The following is a 24739-nucleotide window of genomic DNA, read 5'->3' as shown; positions in this document are numbered from 1 at the left end:
AGCCCTGTTTTCAGATTGTTTATGATGAAATAGAACAGTTTTGACTGAAATTTGGACATATGATGCTGGCCCGAGAATTTTGAAAACATCTTTACAACCAAAAAGTGGTTGCGACAAATTGTATTAGTGGGAGGGACATTATCGCTTTAGAGAACATTGGATTGGATAAACATTTGGGCATACCTGGCTCTGAGTGTAAGATGAGTCATCAATATTACCGGTCTGTTTGAACAGATGCATGTGGGATAAATATTAACTTTGTCGACTACACTCGCATGTAGATGATATTTTTTAAGCTAAATAACATTGACTAGAAACAACTTGACTAAAATTGTAGTATTAAATGGCACATATTATGTAAAACCCACTTTTACAAGGTGTTTGGACATAAATGTGTGCTGGCAGTGTGTGAACACAACAACCCTACAATGAAAAAAATAATCCACCCACTACTCCTATTCATGCCCATTAAAGTCTCATTAGACATATCGCTTTGATTCCCTTGTTAATGTGATGTCACATAAACAAAGTCCCGCCCATGGCCACTGACTGACTTGGTTAATTTTACCCAAAAGCTTTTCTAAATAGGTTTGTTAGCATATTGTAGCTCTAATGTGGCTAAATATACTATTGTCTCAGACTGTATTCACAGGAATCAGATTTATTTTTAAACAAAACCGCTTACTGTCTGTTGCAAAAGACTATGTGAAAGTTGTAGAGTTCACAGATTGGAAACAGTACTACCTCTGACATGGGTGTACCCCAGAAGTCATTGAGGAAAAGGTTCTTCACAGGTGTTGTGGGACGAAGGTCTTTGTTATCCAAGATAGCGGAGACATCATCGAACACGAAACCACAGAACAGACTGTTCCAGTAACATCCCACCACCAGACCAGTGAGAAGACAAATCTCCTTCCACGACACTACAGCCATCGCTGACGTGAGACCTCATTGAGCACTGAGAAGACAAAAGAGAAACAACTGAAAATCCAGGCAGCCGGCCTACTTCATGACTCCAAAACATCTTCAAAAAAACTTTGTGGACTTTATAAACATACAGTAAGTTTAGCATCTACTAAGAATGCATCAATTAGCATCTAGCATTGCTAGTAAGTACGTTTTCTTGTTAAAATATTCAAGTTTTATATATAACAATATTCTGAAATTATGAATTTTGTCTGAATATTATTCTAAGATTTTTTTTTTGTATATTCTTCTTAAAAGGTTGAAAGTATGTGCTGGGACAGATAAAACAATGACATTTACATATAAAAAATTGAAAAGTAGCACAAATTAAGACATTGTAACTGCTGAAAAATCTTATATCAACATGTGATCCATCCCATTACAACAAAATCTGTTTCACTTCTTTTTTGACGACACTGGTGTATTACACAAAGTTGCCACATTTGACTAGAGCAACAGTTATCTTTAAACTAAATACTGAATAATGCAAACACATATAAGCCATGTGGATTCAGCAGAGACGCGCATTCCCATAAATCAAGACCAGCCCATATTATTCATAAAACCAGTTGGCATTTGCTTTTCATTTAGATGAATCGAATAACAAAGACATGACAGTAATAAATGACTGTCAATGCAACATCTATCCCTAAGACGAATGTAGCGATAATAGAAAGTATCTGGGTTCAATGAATATAAACACTGATCTGATTAAAGATTAAGAAGAGCAAGCTATTCAACTGGCCTGCATTGGTTTACACGCTCAGACTCAATCTGTTATTAGTGTTTAAAAAAATATTACTAAGTCAATCATCAGCTTACCTTGTCATGTCTGTAAAAAGTTAAATAAAAAGAGAATGTATGTTTATTTTGGATGAAGTAGCAAGTTCGATTCGTACCAGCATTGAATTAACAGAGGGCAAAAACTACTTCCGGTTCAGGGAACCGTGTCAGAATAAAAGTAATCGATTATGATGTTTTGGGTTTAAAAAATTATTTCACAATGTAATTTTAATAAACGCAGATATTATTTATTTTTATATTATTTCCTTCGGTTACTGGATGAATGTACTGCGCGAGGGATTTTTTTTATGTTAGTGACGTAAAATATATAAACAGAAAGAACAATTTACGACGCAACGTTTTACGACTGTTTTCTTAGTTGCCTAGCAGCAGTGCAAGAGAACCAAGATGGCCGGTTTGCTTTATTATTAAGGTCTGAATGCGCTATTTCTGCATATGCGTAAATGCTTTTCCGTTTTTTATATTAAAGAAATTACATATTAACTAACAAACAACTTAACATATGACTAATTTCATACAAAGATTATTTCATGCCATAATTCTGGCCTTTTGGGGTTGCTGAGCATCTGTATCACTTAAAATCAAGCGAAGAAAATCTTGTGTTTTGACCTATTGTTTATTAATATTATACAGTGAATGTGTCGTAAAAGGTGTATTTGTATCATACATAAAAATGTGTTTATGTCTATAAAATGTTTGAGCCATAGATTATGAAACCCTTTGTTAAACCACTAACTTAAAGTCTTAACAGTTTAAATTGTGTGGTTTAGTTGACAGCAAATCTTTAACAAAGGAGCTAAAAGATGCCTGCAGCCGCAGACTGGAAGCTCCTTATGGGAGTTGATCCAGAAAATCTTGGAGATGATGATGAGAAAATATGTGATATGATTTTGATGGTATGTGTGCTAAGTGAAATTATCTGATCTTATGTTTCATAAACACTGATGCTTTTTTAAATCAAGGAATTTTTAAAGAAATAACAATAGCAAAATGTATTGTAGGATTTTATACAATTTGAACTGCTCAAATACTTACTTTGCTCTCAGTCTAACAATAGCATTTGGGAATATGTGGGGGATAAGCAGATTGTTTAAGTGTGTGAACATTATATAAGATTATCATCCTTGTCTTTCTCCTGTAGGTCAAATCACGAGACCTGAAAGGGAATGAAGCAGAGAAAATGATTCAGCTCTTTAAAATCTCACAAACACTCTTGAGGGTAAATCTTTACACATCTCTTTCGTTACAAACTGTTACAGAAATTAAACTTGAAATCATTCATTTATGCCACATGCCTCAATAAAGTGTGATTCGTGGATGATGCATAAACATAATATACATTTCTGTTATTATCTTTTTTATGTTGACCCTTAGTTGAAACTGGATGAAATTAAATGTGCCTATGAGGTTGTCGACAGCGCAGGTGCCGACCAAGCAAGAATTGGTATGAACCATTGTTAGTAATTTTATATAGTATATAATTATTTATAGCACCTTTTAAGACTCAAGACTGATTCATAAACAAAAAATGTTTTATATAATATAGAGATCTATTCAGAATCCCCAATTATGGCTCCCTTCCATTATTGAACTATCTACTATGCATTATGGTCAAGGACCAATCAGAATTCAGTGTGCAAATATTACAATGACATCACACAGATGGTATTTAAAGGGGACATTTCACAAGACTTTTTAAAGAGGTTAAATAAATCTTTGGTGTCCCCAGAGTACATATGCGAAAATTAAGCTCAAAATATCATATAGATAATTTATTATAACATGTTACAATTGCCACTTTGTAGGTGTGAGCAAAAATGTGCCATTTTTGGGTGTGTCCTTTAAAATGCAAATGAGCTGATCTCTGCACTAAATGGCAGTGCCGTGGTTAGATAGTCCAGATTAAGGGGCGGTATTATCCCCTGCTGACATCACAAGGGGAGCCTGATATCAATGACCTATTTTTCACATGCTTGCACTGAGAATGGTTTACCAAAACTAAGTTACTGGGTTGATCTTTTTTATATCTTCTAGGTTGATAAAAGCACTGGGGACCCAATTATAGCATTTAAACTTGGAAAAAGGTAGATTTTCTTGATATGTCCCCTTTAAATGTAATTGTCATTAATTCAGTGCAAGCCAAAGGGAGATTTCATAGCTTTATTTATTTATTTAAAAATGTAAAACTTGTAAAAATGTTTTAACATTACAGTTCAGTATATTTATTTAGATTTATTGTTATTAATTGCAGAAGGTGAACTTAAAGCTAAAGTCCTGAAACTGGAAAGTGAGCTTGAGGTAAGTGATGATGTCATTGTTTATGAAGTGACCAAATCACTCATCTGATTTGCAGAAGATGATTTGCATTTATCCTCTGTTTGTAAGCGGGATGTTTACAAGGACAGTCTTAAGAAGATTACTGTTAATTCCCTGTGTGTTGCTGTATGTTATAATCATGTCAATAGTAGATTTTACAATGTTTAACAAAGTTATTTTTTGAGAAAGAAATAGGATGTTATGGATTCGGACAGTCGACAGTGTCAAACATTTACAGAGGTAGAGTTTCGGGTTATTGGCCTCTTTGTATATATTTTAATCCACCTTACTTCCTGTCCAGATGGCACAGCGTGTGACAGGAGGGGGGGACACACGTTTCCTTCGGGATGAGATTCGCCAACAGGAGAGTCAACTGGAGCGCGCTGAGAGGGAGGTCGCCCGGCTGGAGAAGGAAATGGTCAAGGAGAGGAAAACCAATGAGGAGGTATGCTGCACTTTCCACGAATATGAACGTTTTAAGTCAATATTTTCTTTTCAGTTTAACAAATGGTCAGTGAAGGAAAACACTTAATGTTCAGAAAAAGTAATTATTAACCTCAGGAGATTAAAGTAAAAATTGTAGGAGCTATATTATTTTCTATTCCTTATATTTTGAGGTTTGATTTCCTCTATCCAAAATTTAGCATACATTAGTTTGCATACTTATATTTACACATTAAACCAAGTTCAGTATACACTGGTTGAAATCTGATCTGTATCATGACTCGATTTTTATCACCCCTTGTATTTGATTTTTTTTCTGTATGTTCTCAAACTGTCTGTAAAAACAAAATATGGAACCAGAACAACATAATGCATTTATAACATAATTTCCATCTCTCAGCTGACTCTCCGTGTTGAAGATGCAGAGGAGAAGAACAGAAAACTCAAAAGAGAGGTACGGCCGGCACTTTGTAAGCCACCAACTAAGATATCTTGTGTTTTCCCCAATTTTTCGCTTTTGTTATTTCTCTAAATCTCCCTACTCATGGATAACACCAGGCAGGTAGCAGAATAACTGCAGGGAACTACACTAACCTTTTCCACTGGTGGCACTTGCGCTACCAACTTTTTCAGTTACTGGCGCAAAATATGATTTGGTCGCACATATTTTTTTCAAGTTATATTAAGGCGCTCTGGATAATAATGAACAATAATGAAACTGTATTGCATACGGATATGCTTTTTATTTTACTTGCCATCTTTTAAACCACATGCCGCCTTGTTTTCTTAAATGTTGCAGTGTTTTCCACAGATCTGAAATTTACTTGGTGGTGGTAGCCGGTGAAAAGGGCAATTATTACCCACTGACAAATAATGGTCTACTATACATGTGACGTAGAACTAATAATGTGTGACACAACACAATACTTTGATTCATTGAAAATTAATATTAATTTCACATTATATTTCATCAATCTAACCACCCCAAACTTTCTTTGCCATTAACAAAGCTGACACTGTTTGTCAAAGCACCACGAAAACACTTACTGTTTTTGCACTGATAAATGAAGCAATTAGACCCCTTTTATCAAACTCAATATAATACAATACTATGTATAGTATATTAATAGACAGTGCAGGTCTATAGATTATAAATGTGACTGATGTTATGACTGATGTTATAATGGTAATACTTTCTATTAGATAGACACTTTTACTGCTTCTGCTCTATCTTTCTATTTCTCTCTTGCCGATTTAAAAAGCTTAATCCACTCATTATTTGTCCCCGTCTGACATTTTGGTTTATTTGCATGCATGCTTCTTATATTTTTCTTTCTTGGCTGTCATCTTTTGTCAATGCTCACTCCAGATAAAGCAGCTTAAGAAGAAGGTAAGACCCCAGATTAGGCAGGAGAAGACGGTATATTTTTAAAACAGGTTTATGCCTTACACACCAAATGAAAGGCACCACATATTGCATGCTTGTGTGTATTTGATGTTCTGTAATCAAGGGATTAACTCGCAGTATGCCAATCAATGTATGCCAACCAATTAGAATAAAGATAGCACTTAGAGATAGTATAAATCAGGGGTCTCCAACGTGGTGGACGCGGGCACCAGGTAGCCCGCACAGAGTCTGTGAGGTGCCTGCCAAAGCACATTCTATTAATAGTCTCAATTGTAATATTTATAACATATTTTTTATATTATTTGCCTTTGTTTATGTAGCCTATGTTAACATTTAAAACAATACTAAGTAAATTATAATAAAATCAACAAGTAAAACAAAAAAGTTTTGAAAAGACTATATCAAAAAGTAGCCCTCCAATGGTTTCATCACAAAAAGGTTGGAGACCCCTGGTTTAAGTAATGACACCCCGTATTTGTATGATATCTGTTATCCACTCATTCCCGATAAATCCTGCTTTACTGTAAGGTGAATAATGGATTTTTTTCTACAGAATGAACAGCTGCAACAGGATGTTGAGTTCTACAGAAAGGAAGCAGATCAAAGAGCACCGCTTCAGACCAGAGAGGAGAGCAATGAGATTCAGAGGAGACTTACCAAAGCCAACCAGCAGCTCTATCAGTGCATGGAGGACTTGCAGGTAAATGTAATGTGTTAAATGTGACAAATGCTCGATGACAGGATGGGAAGCTGCATAATGGACATAGTGACTCTCTAGATAGTGTTTTTGCTAAATGAGCTCTGTTTTAATTGGCCAACCTCTTTGTATTTTAAGCTACTTGCGTAGATCACACAGCTTATATCAATAGACATTTATATATATATATATATATATATATATATATATATATATATATATTTATATATATATATATATATATATATATATATATTTATATATATATATATATATATTAGAAAATTACTTTCATAAAATTTCAAGTTTACATATAAGAGAATAATGTAGACATAAATATAAAAAAAACAAGACTCGTATTTCATCTCATATGTTACATTGCCCTGATAGTGATAGTTCCTCTTTAAAGTAAAGTTTAATTGAGATTATGGTCAACATTTTCTTATCTCAGCATGCTGAAGATATGGCTGCCAACCTGAAAAATGAGAACGAACATCTGCAGAAGAATCTGGAGGAGTCTGTGAAGGAGATGGAGAAAATGACAGACGAGTACAACAAGATGAAGATCGCCGTCCAGCAGACAGATGCCATCATGGATCAGCTGAGAAAAGATAGGGACCACGCCAAGTTCCAGGTGCTGTCATCATTTTTATAAAATATGACTGCTGATTGGTCCATACTAGAGCTGTGTATCAGCAAGAATCTCATGGGGTTGCAATGCGATATGTTGCAATGCATTACGCTGCTGTAAATGGGGACGATAAATTTGGATATTTCCTTTTTTTAGGAATATAATAGGATATAATTTTATGAAAGCTGTCATTGAGAACAAACCACATGCAATTCTTGCATTTGTGGGAGGCCGCTGGTACTTCCTGTCAATGTTTAAGTTCAGAGATAAGAAGAATGCTAGTTGTCAGGATGTAAATTCCAAACAAAACAACTGCCATGAGTCTTGTATGATTTTTATTTGAAAAATGTTAATATTAATAGGGCTTTAGTTTAAAACGATTAAGCACAACTAATCGATTGCAGAATAAAAGTTTTTGTTTACATATATATTTGTTTACTGTGTATAATACTTGTATATATATATAAATACACACACATGCATGTATAATTTTAAGAAAAATATCTATATATATATATTAGGTATTTATAAATATGTATAAATTAAAAAAATTATATACATATGTAAATATTTCTTAAATATATATTTGCATCTGTGATAGTATTTATATATTCATAATTATCATATACAGTACACACACACACACACACACACACACACACACACACACATATATATGATGTAAATCAAAACTTTTTATTCTGCGAATGATTAATTGCGAAAAATCGTATTGCAGCCCTAGTTGATATTGCTTTTTTTTTTTTAGAATCGATACAGTATTGCACAACAAACTATCACGATACTCGCATGTTGCGATATTTCCTTGCACCCCCTAGTCTATACAGCATTCCAGTCCAGTTCTTTGTGGTACAAAAATGACAAATTTCACATTTAATAAAGATGCCTAACAAGATCATGTTTTAATAAATGAGTATTCTTATTTTATTATATGGTAACTACGGCACTCAAAGTTATGACGTATTTTGAGTATAGCCACGGTTAATGTCGTTGGTAAGCATGACATGGTACAACCTCTCATACTCCATTCCTTAAATTAAACTATTTGTTTTTTTCTTATTTTGCAGTGGCGGCTCGTGACTGCTCTTCCAGGGGGCGCAAATTCAAAATATGTTTTCGAAGTGTCATGTGCATCACGTGTTTTGTCAAAATAAGTGCTTGCTGCACACGCATCAAAACCGTTTATGATAAAAGAGACGCTCGCGTTAACAAAATACACGCAAGACACTCCCTTAACTTTAAACTCTGATTACAAATAAGATTATGCAAGTATCTGGCAAACGAGAGCGTCTCTTTTATCATAAACCCTTTAGACGCATCTGCAGCAGGCACTTATTTTGACAAGACACGTGATGCACATAGGATCACTCGACGTGGCGCGCACATATTTTGAAATTATGAACCACACACGACGGGCTTACATACATGTTGTGACGAACTTTGCATCGTGCGCCCTCGAAAAAAGAAGTCACCGGCCGCCACTGTCATTTTGATGACCCACAAATTATGAAATGTTGCTGCATAAATCAGTCATGTGCTTGTGTTTGTTATCTAAAGGGCAATGTTATTGTGCTGCCCCGTTTTAAAATGAATCCCTTTGCTTATTGTCACGTAAAGGTCAGAGAGTTAACTGAACAGATCCAGGCTCGGGTTGAAGAGGATGATCCGGTTATGGCTGCCGTTAATTCAAAAGTGGAGGAGTGGAAGGTGAGCATGTGAAACTGAAGCATGACTGATACAAACAACTTATACACCCATTTCACAATACTACGCCTATGAGGGGCGGTTTGCTTTTATGTGGTTTTATTTAGTCTAAAATAACTGTCATCTTTGAAATGTCACTTTTACAAGTTTTGAAGATAAGACAGAAAGCTTTGCTCATCTGCCAGCATCCGTCAATCAATGATCTGAGAAAAAAACATTGCCACCTGAGGGAACAGACAACATAGCATTGTTTATTCAGTTTAAAGAGCACCTATTACGTCCATTTTTACAAGATGTAATATTAGGTGTGCCCAGAATGTGTCTGTGAAGTTTTAGTTTAAAATCTCCCGCAGATCATTTGTTATAGCATGCCCAAAATGCCCCTATTTGGGTGAGAGCAAAAATGTGCTGTTATTGTGCATGTACCTTTTAAAATCAAAAGAGCTACTGTTTCTCACTCCCTTACCAACAGACACTGAGCGCTTTCAGTTAAAATATAGCAGATTACAGATAGCATCTCACTATTGAGATATGGCGTTCAACTCGCTGAGGGTGGAAATTATGTTAATGCCAGTGGTGTAGTCTACGTGATACGCAGGTATACGCCGTATACCCACTAGAAATTGTCAAGGATTTCCGTATACCCACTAAAAATAGCTTGAGGATGCGTAACAGCATGGTTTTCTGACATTTCAAACTTTTAGTCATAATTCAGATGTAAAGCACTGACCAGTAGCATGCTACACTTGCTATTTTAGCGGCTTGAACTGCATATATATATATTAGGCTATATATTTGGTGTGTTTGAATTCCTGCCGAACTGCGCGATCCGATTCGCGTATGAAATCAAATTACCATAGCGGCGCGAAACTGGGGAGCAGACTGGTGTGGCACCACATGCGAGTGACAGCAAAGTACCGCGAGAGCGATTGCATTTATCACATGGAGAAATCTGCCGTAAAGCGCTCTCGCGGTACTTTGACATCACCAACGGGTCTGCTTAGCGCCAAATGAAGTCGAACCTGCAGTGTCGCGGCTCCCGCGACACTGTAAACAAACAATCCATGTGAAGTCAACGAGCTGCTGCAATATAAAATCCGGAGAGTTAACAACGCACATGTGAGTAAACAACATTTAAAACATCAGTCCAGTTTATTAGTTTATCTGGAGGTAAGGCTCCAAATGCAATAAAATAAGCCCGTAATTATATCCTGATGGTTTTAGCTTTCAGCATGTTTGTTTGTGCTTCACAGTGTTAAACTTTCCTTCTCTGTGTTAATTTATATATCTACGTTCAAGATGTATATGATCTTAAACTTTTGTGAGGAAAATCATGTCTGCGTTGATGTTCAGTTCAGACTTGCAAATTAAAGATCATTTTCTTCACTTTGGTTTGGGTGTGTAATATTAGGCTACATGATGGTCTTGTAATAATAATTAAGTAAAAACCTATTTTCATTTTTAGACACTGCTTGTATTATATGCATAAAATAAGCTTTAATTTCAATGACTATGCAAATTAGAGTTAATTCATAGTCATCTTAAATGTGTATTAATTAAAAACATTTACACCATTAAATTACACATGGTAATGTTATCAATAGTTGTCAGATAATAGCTATTGAAAGAGTGGATATTTTTTCCTCCTTCAATGCATGTGTTAGCCACGGATTGAAGATTGGAAACAGTTTATTTAATTTTAATTAACAGTTGAGTAACTTTTGGCCCCGAGTTAGATGTTGATTAACACTAAACCAGTCTAAAAATCCATCCAGTTTCCCCAGCTGTAAACCCATTGGCTGTTAAAGTCTTTTTTTCTTATAATAAACTGACATGTTGATAACACATTCAGTTTATGTGTTTATAAGTACACTTTCAGAATGCTCTCGATTACATGCAGATCCATACTGTATGCATCTGTGAGTGTGGTGGTGCTTATGGGGTGTCACTCTGGGACGAGTGAGCATAAGGGTGAGAGGGAAAAATCACAGTATACTCACTACAAAAATCCAGACTACACCACTGGTTAATGCATGACTGTCAGACTGTCAGCTGGGCTTTATCAGTGTGATGTCATATTAAAAAAAGAATCAAATCTACATTACTAATGAGACTGCTTTGGTTTAATGGGGATAAAAAAAGGTTGTGTTCACACACTGCCAACACACATTTATGTCCAAACCTTGTGAAAGTGGATTTGTATAATCTATTTATATATTAAGTATTTGTTATTATATATAATATAAATTATATATAAATAAAAATGTATATACATATATAAATACACTCACCAAAATGATTATTAGGAACACGTGTTCAATTTCTCATTAATGCAATTATCTAATCAACCAATCACATGGCAGTTGCTTCAATGCATTTAGGGGTGTGGTCCTGGTCAAGACAATTTCCTGAACTCCAAACTGAATGTCAGAATGTGAAAGAAATGTGATTTAAGCAATTTACCACTCATCTCCACTACAAATAGGAAAAAGAGGCTACAATTTGCACAAGCTCACCAAAATCGGACAGTTGAAGACTGGAAAATTTTTGCCTGGTCTGATGAGTCCGCATAATAAGTGCCTTGGAAATAAACAGAAAGAATTCAACAAAGAAACTTATGTAAAAGGACAACTTTAGAACTTTTAGAAAATTTTAATCTAGCTCTTCTTTATATGCATTTCAGGGTATTTTATCAGGAAAAGATATGGAAATTGTGGAGTATCAACAGATGATCAGAGAGTTGAGAGAGAAACTTCGAGCCGCCCAGATGGACACAGATAAAAGCAATATCATAACTCTCCAGCAGGTCTGTCATCTATTACTAGGGGTGTAAAAAATCTCTTATTATCTATCTATCTATCTATCTATCTATCTATCTATCTATCTATCTAGCTATCTAGCTATCTATCTATCTATCTATCTATCTATCTATCTATCTATCTATCTATCTATCTATCTATCTATCTATCTATCTATCTATCTATCTATCTATCTATCTATCTATCTATCTATCTATCATTACTGAAGCCAGATCCAGTCTGATTTATTGCTTTTAATATATCGTGTCCATCTCTTTTCCAAATTTATGTGTTCTGTTTCATGCACGTTCTTTTAATCTTTATTGCTTTCTTTCAAATGTTTCATTGGTTTCCAAATGCTCTCCTTTTTTCATTCTCTCTCATTACCGTCTGGCCTGGTCAGGTCACATACGAACTGTGTGGCGTGAGTATGTCTGTTGTTCATTTGCTGTTCTGCGTTTGTCATTCTCTGCGTTACATCTGCCTTTCTTCCCGCATCCGTCATATCGCTTCATCTCGTACTGTCGCAGCGGGAGTCTAATGTCATTGACTTTGTGCTTGACTTCAAAAGGCCGTGCAAGAACGGGACAACCAGATCAAGATGCTTTCAGAGCAAGTCGAACAGTACACCGCAGAAATGGAAAAGAACGCCCTGCTCATTGAGGAGCTGAAAAAGCCTTTGAAGAAGGATAAAGGTCTGTGCTCATTGTGTTTGTATCAGTGTCTTGCATACTCAATGTGAAGTTATTCACTCGGATGGAAATTTTCTTGCAGCTGAGTTGTGGTATTTTAAGTCTGACGTGACCTTCCTCAGTCAATCTTAAAGCGATACTCCAGCCAAGTATCAAAATTACCCCATTATGTACTCTCCCTCAAGCAATCCGAGATACACATGTCCATCATCTTTAGATGAACACATTTGGATTTATTTTAGTAAATGTCCTTGCTTTGCCAAGCTTATAATGGGAGAAAATAAGGACCAGGGAACAACTTCTGACTTAGAGACCCAAAAAAGTACATTCATCATTCACAGAAGTAATCCACACGGCTTTAAAGGGAGCTTCACTGTGAGGCCAAGATGGCACCATTACAGGAAGCTAGTTATATTTTTCTTACAAAATTGCATTGATTACCTGCAGAAGACTTCACCAGTTGGAGCCGTGTGGATTACCTTTGTGAAGGATAAATGCACTTTTTTGGGGTTTAAAGTCAAAAGTTGTTCCCTAAGCCTGGTTTTCTAGCATTATAAAGCTTGGAAGAGCAAGGACATTTACTAAAATTACTGCTTGTCTGAAAGATGATGGACATATGTATCTCAGATTGCTTGAGGGCAAGTAAATCACCGGGTAATTTTGAAATTTGGCTGGAGTATTCCTGTCAATGTTGTATTTTTCCAAAATGTAGGATGATTCATGTTAAAAAAATATAATAAAAAATAAGTCACAAACGTGACTTTGGCTGCTACAGTGTGTATGCTACAGTAATGCACTATATATAAGGCTATGGGGCACTTGTACAGACACTGTTAAACCATGTTGAAAGTTTAACTATATAGACCTTTTGCGAGTCGACGTCACAGTTAATGTGGTGGCAGAAAAACAGTGGAAATGAATGAGACACGAGTGAAACGAACAATATAACTCACTAGAAAATGTCTTGTTGTGCTGTTGAGTGTCAGGATAGGAATGCCAAAATAGATGACCTTCATTTTTATAGTATACCGTCGTCGAAGACACCATTTGAAGATAAACGTAGGTGTTTATGGTTGCAATAAGCCCTCAACCGGACAGACTGGAGTGATGAAATCATCTGAAAATCTTTTTATAATTTTAATAGAAAATAATTAGAGAAGATATCCGGTGTTCTGTCGAAGTCTGATCCCTCTATGTGTCTCTTATAGCGTTTTTATCACGTTACTTTTATACTAATAAATATATAAACTTAGCACACACACACACGATGTAAAGTGTTAATAATATATAAACAGGCCTATACAAATTAATTTGTATGTAAACATAATAGTTTTAGAACAAACACGTAAGCTATAAATATAAGGAAGAAATTGAAAACAGGAAATGATGAAATATTTAATAAATTATATTATACAGAATACATGATAGTATTGCTCTTTTAAGTACTTCAGCGATTCATACTGTAAAAATAATTGATTACCAAAAAAGAACAATACATATACATTACATACATGCACACATATCAGTAGCCAAGCCATTAAAACTTTTAATTTATTTAAAAAATAAACATAACTTGGTGAAAACGTTATAAGAAACATTACACTTAAGAGAAATATAGGGGAAACAGACTTCTACAGAACACCGGATCCATAAAAATCACAGTTTAACCCTAAAACACTTCACACCCCTATTGCGGAGCTGTCACTTTCTGCCACCAGTTGGGCTCCGCCCCCAAATAACGTCATCTCTGTTTGCAAACACGCAAAAGGTCTATAGGGACACTGTTGGTTGTAACTAGTTACTGTAATTTAATTACTTTTTTCTTGAAAAGGTAAAGTAAGGGATTACTTTTTTCAGTAATTTAATTATAGTTACTTCTGATGTAATTGAACTAAATACTGTGTACGGCAAGGTTATTATAGTTTTGTTTTTTTTAATTAGTTTTTATTTTAGTATCGTTTTCAATTTTGCTTTAAATTTAAGTTTAGTTTTAGTTAGTTTCATGAATGGTTTTGTTAGTTTTAGTTTAGTTTTTATTTTGCAAACACATTTCTATTTAGTTTTTATTTTATTTAGTTTCAGTTATAGTTTTAGTAATTATAGTTTAGCAGCTAACAGCAGCTAGACTGTCTGACATATTTATTAGTTAACTGAGGTTGCTGTCAGCCTCAGCTAACCTCACATGCATAAAGCGCCATCTACAAGTAAAGACTCCTTAAAAGTTTGTAAACATTGCAATGTCTCAGGGTGAGCGGGGATTAGTTGGAGGCAAAAAGAGGTGCGGACGCAATGCTGACAAGCGTAAGCTAGGACGTTTTAGGAGGGATTTATTAAACATAGATGCAGAAGAAGGTTCGGAACTGTCCGAATATGTAAAGTTACTGACTCTGCGTGACAGCTATTTTTGTATCTTGTTCTCATTGGAAACATTTTAACTAGGTTTTGGTAATTCCTACATATGAAGTATTTTCGTCTGGTTTGGGGAATTTTGTCAAGGCTTATTGTCTAATGTAACCTATCGCTGGGCTAACTATGATTAGCAATGGGGATTATTTTAAGAGATCATTCAAAGGATGGCACACACATCTATCGCTGTATGTTTGTTTAACATTTAAAGGCTCTCTAAGCGAATCTGCGAGACGTTAGTTATTGTTGACGTTTGAAAGTGTTTTCAAACAGACGGAGCGTAGCTAACTCCTCCCCCTCCCTCTCCCTTCCGTGCTTTCATGAACGCGTCCAACCCCCACCCCCAAATCCTTTTTGTCGTTTATTGGCTGGAATACTTTGTTTTGTTATGTGATGCTAGGTTTGGCCACTTGTTGATATTGCCGTTTGTGAAGCCTGGGCTGTCTACAGAGATGGCGTTTTTTTACAGTTTGATCAGCGGACAGGCAGCAAGCAGATAGTGAGGAGATGTTTCCGGTATGTAACAAAAAATGTTTTATGGTCTAAAACGCTTCAATTCGCTTAGAGCGCCTTTAAGCTAGCTAGTGCACTGACGGTTGACTTATCATCACATATAAAACAAAAAACTTTCTGATTTGTACTAGATAAGACCAACACACCAATACATATGCATAGATTATTTTACCTGATATGAAGTGTGCACTGCAAACACGAGCATTATTTGCGATCGTCTCCGTCCATTCAACCACAGTTGTCTTCTTTATTTCTGTGAAGGAATGTGTGCCGGGATCCGGTAAAACTTTAGTTTTGAACCAAAAGTGCTGTTACTTATATTTTGGCAGCCAAAAACACAAGAAGACGACATTTTAAAGTCAAAACCTCAAACTTTTAGTGCGCCTGCTATGAGTGTTTTGCCTCCAGATAGAGCGGGGACGTCACAGTGACGTAGGCGATTAAGGGGTCTATTATAAAGCCTGTTCAGATTTTCCGCCACGGGATGAGAGCTTATTAATTACGAAAACGAATACTTATTTTTGATAATTATTATTTTATTTCAGTTAGTTTTACAATAACTGTTGCTCGTTTCGTTTAGTTTTAGTTTTTCATTTATTATGAATTTTTAATTTTATTTCAGTTAACGAAAATGTTTTTTAGCAGATAGTTTTAGTCTTAGTTTCAGTTTTCGTTTACGAAAATAACCTTGGTGTACGGACTGTAAGACAATTATATATACTGTAATACAATAGTTTATCATCAAAATTTAAAGTCTAAGGTTAAAATGCATGTTTTTTATGTATCCTTCTCACTTTCAATACTTTGGTAAGTTAATAAGATTAATGGTAACACTCTAGTGTAGTTTATAGTTCTCACTATTAACTCATTGGTTATTAGCATTCATATTTCTGAGATATTTGCTGTTTATTAGTAGCCTGGGTTTCCCAATGCTGCCTTGCGCGCAAATTTATTCACGCTGCAAGTCTAGCATGGAAACTATGGACCTGTTTTGCCCCTGAAATCGGGAACCAATCACAGAACGGGGAGGGGGCAGCAAGACGATGACAACGTCTATGGGACACATCAATTGGCTATGAGCTACGTACAGATGCATTTGATAGACATTCGTAGCAAACAATAAACAGCATAGGGAACCAATCACAGAACGGGGCGGGGGCAGCAAGACGATGACAACGTCTATGCGACACATCGATTGGCTATGAGCTATGTACAGATGCATTTGATAGACATTCGTAGCAAACAATAAACAGCATAGGGAACCAATCACAGAACGGGGCGGGGGCAGCAAGACGATGACGACGTCTATGCGACACACCGATTGGCTATGAGCTACGTACAGACGTATTTGATAGACATTCGTAGCGCCCAATAAACGGTTCTGGCCATTCGTAAACCACGCCTCAAATACGAGAAAATGAACGTGAACATTCTCTATCAGACTGGTCTGGTGTTAGCCAGGCTAGTTTATTAGTACTTAAAAAGCACATATTGATGACTGATTCTGCAAAACCTTATTCTACATCCTTATTCCTACCCAATTCCTACCAATACATACTTGAACTTAACAACTACTTTACTAAGTATTCATAGTAGCAGTAATTATGTGTATATTGAGGCAAAAATAGTTAATAGTTAGTTAATAGTGAGAATTGGACCTTAAAGAGTGTGACCTGAATAATTTATGTAATTTTATTATTTATTCAAGCCATTTCAAGCCTATCTTTGTATCATTTACTAAAAAGGATTTAGAAAGTAATTAGTAATAAGTAATTAAATACTTTTTCAAGAGAGTAATTTGTACTCTAATTACATGATTGAAGATGTAATTAGTGATTAGTAACTAATTACATTTTTTGAGTAACTTACCCAACACTGTATAGGAATCAGTTCACCGCAAAAATAAAAATATGATCATCATTTAATTGCCTTTGTGTTGTTTTAAACCTTTCTTCTGTGAAACACTAAACACGTTATATCCATGTCATGCTTTTAAAAGGATATAAAAACATCATAAAATGACTTGTACACTATATTCCAAGTCTTCAAGGCTTTCATGTAATAACTTTGCATGAGAAAAAGTCTGATGTTTATGTTGTAATACACTGAAAATGTCACAGTACTGTTGCATTTGGAGTTGATGTGATGATCAGATTTGACACTATTGGTTACGTGTAACTATTTTACATGTCAACACTTTTGTTTTGATGGAAAACAGAAGCTCAACATGCTTTTTTTTAAAGTTTAACAAAAGAAAATGGCACAGGTTTGGAATAACGTAAATAATGGATTTTTGTTTATTCACACATTCATCTATTCGGTTATGTATGCGTAGCACAACCTTGACACATCTAGCATTATTATCATGTAGATAATGCATAAAAACACAACTGTACAATGATCATTTCTACATTTGCAGGTCTCATCTCCAGCGTGCAGCAGCGTAAGATAGACGAATTGAGCGCTAAGCTTGAAGTGGCAGAAAGGAAAGTCATGGAGGCTCAGCGGGCTGCCCAGCTGGCCGAAACCGATGCTAAGGAGAAAGACAAAGAGCTCAATGACACGCTCGGTCGAATTCGTCTTTACGAGTCTGTGAGTCTAAATACCGTAGTTCTCCAAAAACACACATATTTAAAGGCGGAGTCTATGATTTTTAAAAGCCAATGTTGATATTTGAAATCACCTAAACAAACACGCCCCTACCCCAATAGAATCTGGACCTTCTGTTGATAGACCCGCCCCACACATACGCAACCCGGCATTTGATTTGATTTGATTGGCTATAAGTGTGTTTTGGTAGTCGGCCCGTCTCCTTTTCCAACGCGTTTTTTCAAACATCGTGGACTCCGCCTTTAATCACATTTGTGTTGTTCTAAACAAGTGGTTCTCAAATTTTTCGCCGTGCCCCCCCCAAAAAAAATTCATTACTTCAAAAATTGAATTAAACAAAACTAAAAATATAAAATTATACAATGTAGTGCTGTTGGTTTGTAACTATTTCTGTGAGTTTATGATAAATAGATTTTTATAAAATGTCATAAAACTGGGGCACCATCTCATGCCCCCCAAGGGGGCCCTAAATTTGAGAACCATTGTTCTAACCCCACATGGCTTTTTTCTTCACGGCTTCAGTCACCATTTACTTTCTTTGCAATTTTCCATATAATAAAAGTGGATGGTGACTGAGGAAATCTCCTTGACTCAAAGAAGAAACATATTTGGAACAATATAAGTTTACGCAAATTATGACAGAATGTTAATTTTGGGGTAAATTATGGACTTTTATGGTTTCTTGTCATGCTTATTCAGATGTCTACTTTGTTTCACAACTATCCCCTTACATCAGTGTTTCCCAATCCTGGTCCTCGGGCACCCCCTCCCAGAAAGTTTTAGATGTCTCCTTATTTAAAACACCTGATTCGACTCATCAGCCTCCTTCCAAAATGGTAAACATGTGTCCCTAACAAGCTGATGAGTTAATTCAGGTGTGTTAAATAAGGAGACATCTAAAACTTTCTGGGAGGGGGTGCCCGAGGACCAGGGTTGGGAAACACTGCCTTACATGACAGATTACACCACTGTATTGTGATATTTTAGGGGACGGATGGTTTGGAAGCCGCTATCACCGAGATCAAAGATTGTAAAAAACAGATCAGAGTGAGAGACCAGGAAATAGAGACTATGATCAAAGATATAAACCAGCTAGAACTCAAAATCAACAATCTACTAGATGAGAACGAAGACCTGAGAGAACGACTCGGTAAGTTGCCGTACAGTATGCCCTGTCATGTCTCAATTCCCACTTATTCAGACATACTAAGTTCTTTTTATGTACCATGTTGATTTTGTTAAGACAAAAATCTGTTTTAACCATCATTGGGATCCTGTTTCCACACCAGGATTGAATCCGAAGGAAGAACTTGATTTGACTGAATTCCGAAGATCAAAGGTTTTGAAACAGAGACAATACAAAGCTGAGAACCAGGTTCTGTTGAAAGAGGTAAGCGGTCTGGAGACCGAAATGTTCTCCATTTTAAATGTTCTTGACCCTCGATTGGAGTCTATGGGACTTTACCTGCTAGTTTTTGTGACTCTTATAGATTGAGAGACTTGAGGAGGAAAGACTTGAGCTGAAACAACGCATCCGTGCCCTGGTGAAGGACAAAGGTGAGATCTTCATTCCAAACTGTACCAAATCTTATCCATGTGACATTTGATTTGGTTGTACTATGCAATTTGTAACACTGATAATACATTTTCATATTTTCAGGCATATCAGTAGTCAGTAGTTCATTGCTTGATGATGAAGAAAAGCCCAGATATTCAAAGCAGAGGCCTGTCTCTGAATGTGTTGATGAAGAATTGAAAATCAAAGTAAGCCTTTATCTAAGCTTCACTGTCCACATTCCTTAACCAATCAGAGAAGCTGTTGTTACTGTGGAACTAAAATTCCAAAATGTTAGCAAAAGAAAAGTCAGTTTTGCCTCTTTTCCTGTATCTAAATAAGCAAAATCAATATTTTGTGTTTCTTAGAATGACCGTTTACAGAAAGAGCTGAACAATAAAGAGAAAGAATTGGAACTCAGGAGAACAGAATCTGCACAATTCAAAGCAAAATGTGAGTACCATAAATTACTTTTACAACATGTAATGTCAACATGTTTCTAAACAAAATGCTTTGCTTTTTTCTATAGTGAATGAAATGTTAAATGAGAATAAACAGCTGGAGCAGGGTATGAAGGAGATCTTGCAGGCCATCCAGGATGCTCAGAAGACGACACATCCACCAACAGCAGTCAGCATTCCCAGTCTGGAACGACTCATCAATGTAAGTTTGCCCAGAGCAACCTGTATACATGTCTTTGTTCGGTTAAACCCAAATGTAGATATTTTGAAGAATGTTTGTAACCAAACCAATCAGAGGCCTCATTGACTTACATAGTATGAAAAAAATAATACTATGGAAGTCAATGGGGTTCCTGATCGGTTTGGTTACAAATATTTTTCAAAATATCTTCCTTTGTGTTCATCAGAACAAAAAAATGTATATATGTTTGTAACAACATAAAAATGCGTAAATAGTACAAAAACTATTTAACTCATTCACCACCAGACATTTTTTGAAAAGTTGCCCGCCAGCATTTTTTGTGATTTTCACAAAATTTTCAAAAAAAAATGCCTTCCAGGAAAATTTTCTTCTAAAAATATATAAACATACCACACTGAAAAAAATGATTCATTGAATTTAATCCATTTTTTTAAGGTAAGTTTTTGCAATCAATTTATTTAAGCTACATTTAAACAAAGTTTTATATTTTACTTTACGTTACTAATCTTTTTTGTTTAAATGTAGCTTAAATAAATTGATTGCAACCACTAACCTTAAAAAAAATTGATTAAATGCAATGAATAATTTTTTTCAGTGCAATATATCAAATGAAAGAACAGACTCTTTGCTTTCAAACAAACAATAAACATACAAACAAACAAATAAAATAGAAAACATTTGTTTTATCATATATACATTTGTTTTCTCCGCTTATAAACTCTTAAATATGTGTATTCTTATTTAAAAATCTTTTTTTATTTTGAAATAATTGCATTTTTGTGAAGGAATTTTGTTAGAAATTAGATTCAGAATGATTATCAAAACATACACAGTGTTTAAAATTAGTAAATAAATTAAATTGGGTGAATTAAATAGTGGATAATCGCGGTATTGCAGATTAATAAAAATATTCAATATATACTTTTTTATGCAAATGTTTCCTCTTAATTGACGAGATAACTTGTCAATGGCGGGAAAAGAGTTAAGACAGCTCAAACATGCATTTTAGCCTGGGACTAGGCCATAATGTCATAATCTTTCTATTGTTTAACATTTTTCAAAGTCATAAAACTTGATTTCAAAGCTTAAATTTTGTTTATCTTCAGGCTTTGGAGATGAAGTACTCGGAGGGGAAGTTTGATGCAAACCTGCACCTGAGATCTCAGGTAGATCAGCTTACTGGCCGTAATGAAGAACTCCGACAAGAGATGAAAACAGCTAGAGACGAGGCGGCAAACACTTTTAACCAGCTAACAAAAGCCAACGAGAAGGTACTCTTTTAAACCCCCAAAGCACTCAATGCACTAAATCTTTTTACCATCTTCAAAAATATACTAAATTGTTGACCTCTCTTTTGTGTTGTTATTTGGCAAGATTGCACGCATGGAAAGTGAAATCGAGTCATTGAGCAAATCAGCTGGTAGATCCATCCCTTACAAGACATTAAGTTTACCAGAAGAGATGACGTCAAGTAGTACCGAAGTCATCAACGCTCTAAATGAATACATGGTACAACTCTTACAGGTGTGTGTCAGGTTATAATGTAAACCATCTGTTTTTCTGTATAGCATATGTAATATTGTGATGCCATCTGTGTTGTTCAGGAGCTCAAAACCAAAGAAGACTCCATTCAGCAGCTTGGATCTGCTCTGGAGGAGTACAAAAGAAAATTTGCTGTGATACGCCATCAACAAGGATTACTGTACAAAGAGTATAAAAAGTATGTCAAAACACATAAAGTACAGGCCAAAGGTTTGGACACACTTGACTAAAATGTTAACTATGATCTTAAAAATCATTTAAGCTGAAGGTGTATGGTTAAATGCTTCAAATTACTTTTGTAGACAAAAATATACCTGTGCCAAACAGATAAATTTTTGTTATTAGAAAACTTAAATTTTATTTTAAAATATAATTTTTGAAATAGATGACTTACACTGAATATTAAAGTAAAAGCATTTAATAAGAGCCCAGATTAAATATGAACTCTTTCTATACTCTTTAAAATTCATCCTTAGTTGAAAATTTAAGAAGCTTCTTAAAAAAAATAACACGAATATGGTTCAACAATTTCTAGGCAAAGGGTGACTGCACTTCATAAAGTTTTGGTTTATTTTGGATGCTTTTAGTCACCAACATAATTTCCAAAGTTGCATTTGTGTTATGCCATAGTTTGGATGAGTTTATTATTATTATGTTATATGGAATAGTGTATAAATAAAGAACAAGTGAGTGTTTCCAAACTTTTGGTCTGTACTGTATATGCTCCATAATTGATAAAACATGATATTATTTAATACGGTCTATTCTGCTTTAGCGAGAGAGAGTCCTGGCAGAAAGAGAGAGACTCTTTTGCAGAGCTGAAATCCAAGCTAGAGGAACAAAGGGAAGTGGACACAGTGAAAATCAGTGAATACAATGTAAGATTTTTGAGGACTTTTAAATGCCATAATATGTGACCCATTCTGTTAAAACCCAACTAAAGTCATTTTTTTGTGATTTACTGTTTTCTACATAAAATCATGTACATTTTGTGAAAAGATAACCTTGATATTTTTATATATATATTGACTGAGGAAAGTCAAAGTTGAAGAGCTGGATTTAACCAATTATATTTCAGTCCTGGCGAGGCTGTCACTACAAAGTGGCAATTATTATCAAGAATTCAATTCTTTAGTATAAAGCAATATATATAAACCTGCACTTTACAAACACATCTGCTGGTCACACAAAACACCATCAGACCTAAAGCTGACGATTCAGATTTGTTCACATTTGATTGATTTACTGTTTTTGACTGATTTGCAGCACTGGCTCGAGACTCTCGAAAAGGACCCAAGCGAGATCAAGCGTCAGCTTTCTGAGACAGCCCGAAAAATGATGGTTCTCAAAGTGAACGAGAAGTGCCTGACGCGGCGCTACACGACTCTGATCGAGCTTGAGCAACACTTGAGAAAGGAGAACGGCAAGCTGAAGGACGACTTTACACAAATGGAGGCCATGGTCACAGAAAGGATCGGCTACCTGCAGAGGTTCAAAGTAATGCCCTCAAGTTTGCCTTGACTTTTTTTGCATGTGGTCAACCGAGGGCCGAAGGAAAAGATGTGCTAATCAGGTCATACTTGTATAAACTGCAAAAAATTTAGTATTTAGTATTTTTGTTTTGTTTTCAGTACAAATATCAAAAAAATCTAGGGGACATATCATGAAAATCTGACTTTTTCCATGTTTAAGTGCTATAATTGGGTCCCCAGTGCTTGAATCAACCTAGAAAATGTGAAAAATATCAACCCTGTAACTAAGTTTTGGTAAATCATTCTCTGCAAGCATGTGAAAAAATAGATCACTGAAATTTGGCTCCCCCTGTGATGTCAGAAGGGGATAATACTGCCCCTAATCTGCACTTTCCAACCACGCCACTGCCTTTTAGTGTAGAGATGAACTAATTTGCATTTAAAAGGACACATGCAAAAATGGCAAATTTTTGCTCACACCTACAAAGTGCCAATTTTACCAAGCTATAATAAATTATCGTATTTTGAGCTAAAACTTTACATACGTACTCTGGATTTATTTCACATCTTAAAAAAGCCTTGTGACATGTGTCCGCTTTAAATGAAAATGCATGTTCTTCACTGCAAAAAAATACTTTCTTACGAAGTATTTTTATCTTGTTTTTAGTCCAAATCCAAACTTAGTCCAAACTTTTTTTTTTTATCAAGATGTATTTTCTAAGAAAATAGGTCTAGTTTTAAACAAAAAAAAAAATACAATTTAAGTGAATTTGTGCTTAAAACAAGCAAAAAAATCTTGAACAAGAAAACAGTTGATTTATTTCAATAATTTTTTTTTACACAATTCGCAGATTATTATTATTTTTTTTTCTTGTTTAAAGCAAAAATTCACTTAAATTTTATATTTGTTTGTCTTAAAATTAGATTTATTTTCTTAGGTCATTTTGCTTATCAAGAAAATAGATCTTGATTTAAGAATTGTTAGATATTTGTACTGAAAATAAGACAAAAATACAAAGAAAGAAAGTCATTTTTTGCAGTGTTGATAAGCAAACTAAGAAAATAAGTCTAGTTTTTAGACAAAAAAATACAATTTAAGGTAATTTGTGCTTAAAACAAGTTAAAAAAATTGACAAATTAGTAAAAAATTTTCTTGAATTAAGTGTTTAAGAAAAAAAGTAACTTTTGTTTTAAGGACATTTGTTTTAAGGACAAATTCATTTACATTTTATAATTTTTTGTCTTAAAACTAGACTACTTTTGCTCATCAAGAAAATGAATTTTATTGATATTTATACTGAAAACAAAACAAAAATACTAAAGAGTCATTTTTTGCAGTGTTGATGAGCAAAATAAGTGAATTTGTGCTTAAAACAAGCAATTAAGTGTTGAATTAAGTGTTTAAGAAAAAAGTTAACTTATTTCAAAAAAAAAATCTTACCCTATTGGCAGATTTTTCTTTTTTTTGCTTGTTTTAAGCACAAATTCACGAAAAAAAAT

At 34.9% G+C, this 24739-nt stretch overlaps 2 protein-coding genes across 5 annotated transcripts in view; one reads left to right on the top strand and one right to left on the bottom strand.

Moving 5' to 3' along the window:
- Nucleotides 1-1945, bottom strand: part of tmtc3 (transmembrane O-mannosyltransferase targeting cadherins 3) — a 41985-nt gene extending 40040 nt beyond the window's left edge. For both annotated transcript variants that reach the window (XM_055191722.2, XM_055191723.2), the window contains exons 1-2: nt 1789-1945; nt 745-958 (exon numbers count right to left, since the gene is read on the bottom strand). In XM_055191722.2, coding sequence (XP_055047697.2) covers nt 745-933 — 189 coding nt within the window. In that variant the 5' untranslated portion in view covers nt 934-958; nt 1789-1945. The remainder of the gene's footprint in view (nt 1-744; nt 959-1788) is intronic.
- Nucleotides 1946-2050: 105 nt separating this feature from the next.
- The window catches only part of cep290 (centrosomal protein 290), a 50759-nt gene continuing 28070 nt past the window's right edge, over nt 2051-24739 (top strand). Inside the window, exons 1-26 of one of the 3 annotated variants that reach the window (XM_055191718.2) lie at nt 2051-2182; nt 2541-2666; nt 2912-2989; nt 3145-3214; nt 4022-4068; nt 4388-4531; nt 4931-4984; nt 5900-5920; nt 6492-6638; nt 7087-7269; nt 8902-8991; nt 11672-11794; nt 12190-12210; nt 12358-12481; nt 17817-17989; nt 18995-19157; nt 19297-19397; nt 19498-19564; nt 19668-19771; nt 19931-20015; nt 20092-20225; nt 21332-21496; nt 21600-21749; nt 21830-21945; nt 22543-22645; nt 23034-23264. In XM_055191718.2, the coding sequence (XP_055047693.2) occupies nt 2574-2666; nt 2912-2989; nt 3145-3214; nt 4022-4068; nt 4388-4531; nt 4931-4984; nt 5900-5920; nt 6492-6638; nt 7087-7269; nt 8902-8991; nt 11672-11794; nt 12190-12210; nt 12358-12481; nt 17817-17989; nt 18995-19157; nt 19297-19397; nt 19498-19564; nt 19668-19771; nt 19931-20015; nt 20092-20225; nt 21332-21496; nt 21600-21749; nt 21830-21945; nt 22543-22645; nt 23034-23264 (2787 nt within the window). In that variant the 5' untranslated portion in view covers nt 2051-2182; nt 2541-2573. The remainder of the gene's footprint in view (nt 2183-2540; nt 2667-2911; nt 2990-3144; nt 3215-4021; nt 4069-4387; nt 4532-4930; nt 4985-5899; nt 5921-6491; nt 6639-7086; nt 7270-8901; nt 8992-11671; nt 11795-12189; nt 12211-12357; nt 12482-17816; nt 17990-18994; nt 19158-19296; nt 19398-19497; nt 19565-19667; nt 19772-19930; nt 20016-20091; nt 20226-21331; nt 21497-21599; nt 21750-21829; nt 21946-22542; nt 22646-23033; nt 23265-24739) is intronic. The other 2 variants (XM_055191721.2, XM_055191720.2) reach the window with 2 other exon arrangements.

The sequence above is a fragment of the Misgurnus anguillicaudatus genome, chromosome 6, assembly GCF_027580225.2.
Source record: "Misgurnus anguillicaudatus chromosome 6, ASM2758022v2, whole genome shotgun sequence".
Classification (NCBI taxonomy): domain Eukaryota; kingdom Metazoa; phylum Chordata; class Actinopteri; order Cypriniformes; family Cobitidae; genus Misgurnus; species Misgurnus anguillicaudatus.
This window is presented reverse-complemented; position numbering and strand designations above follow the sequence as displayed.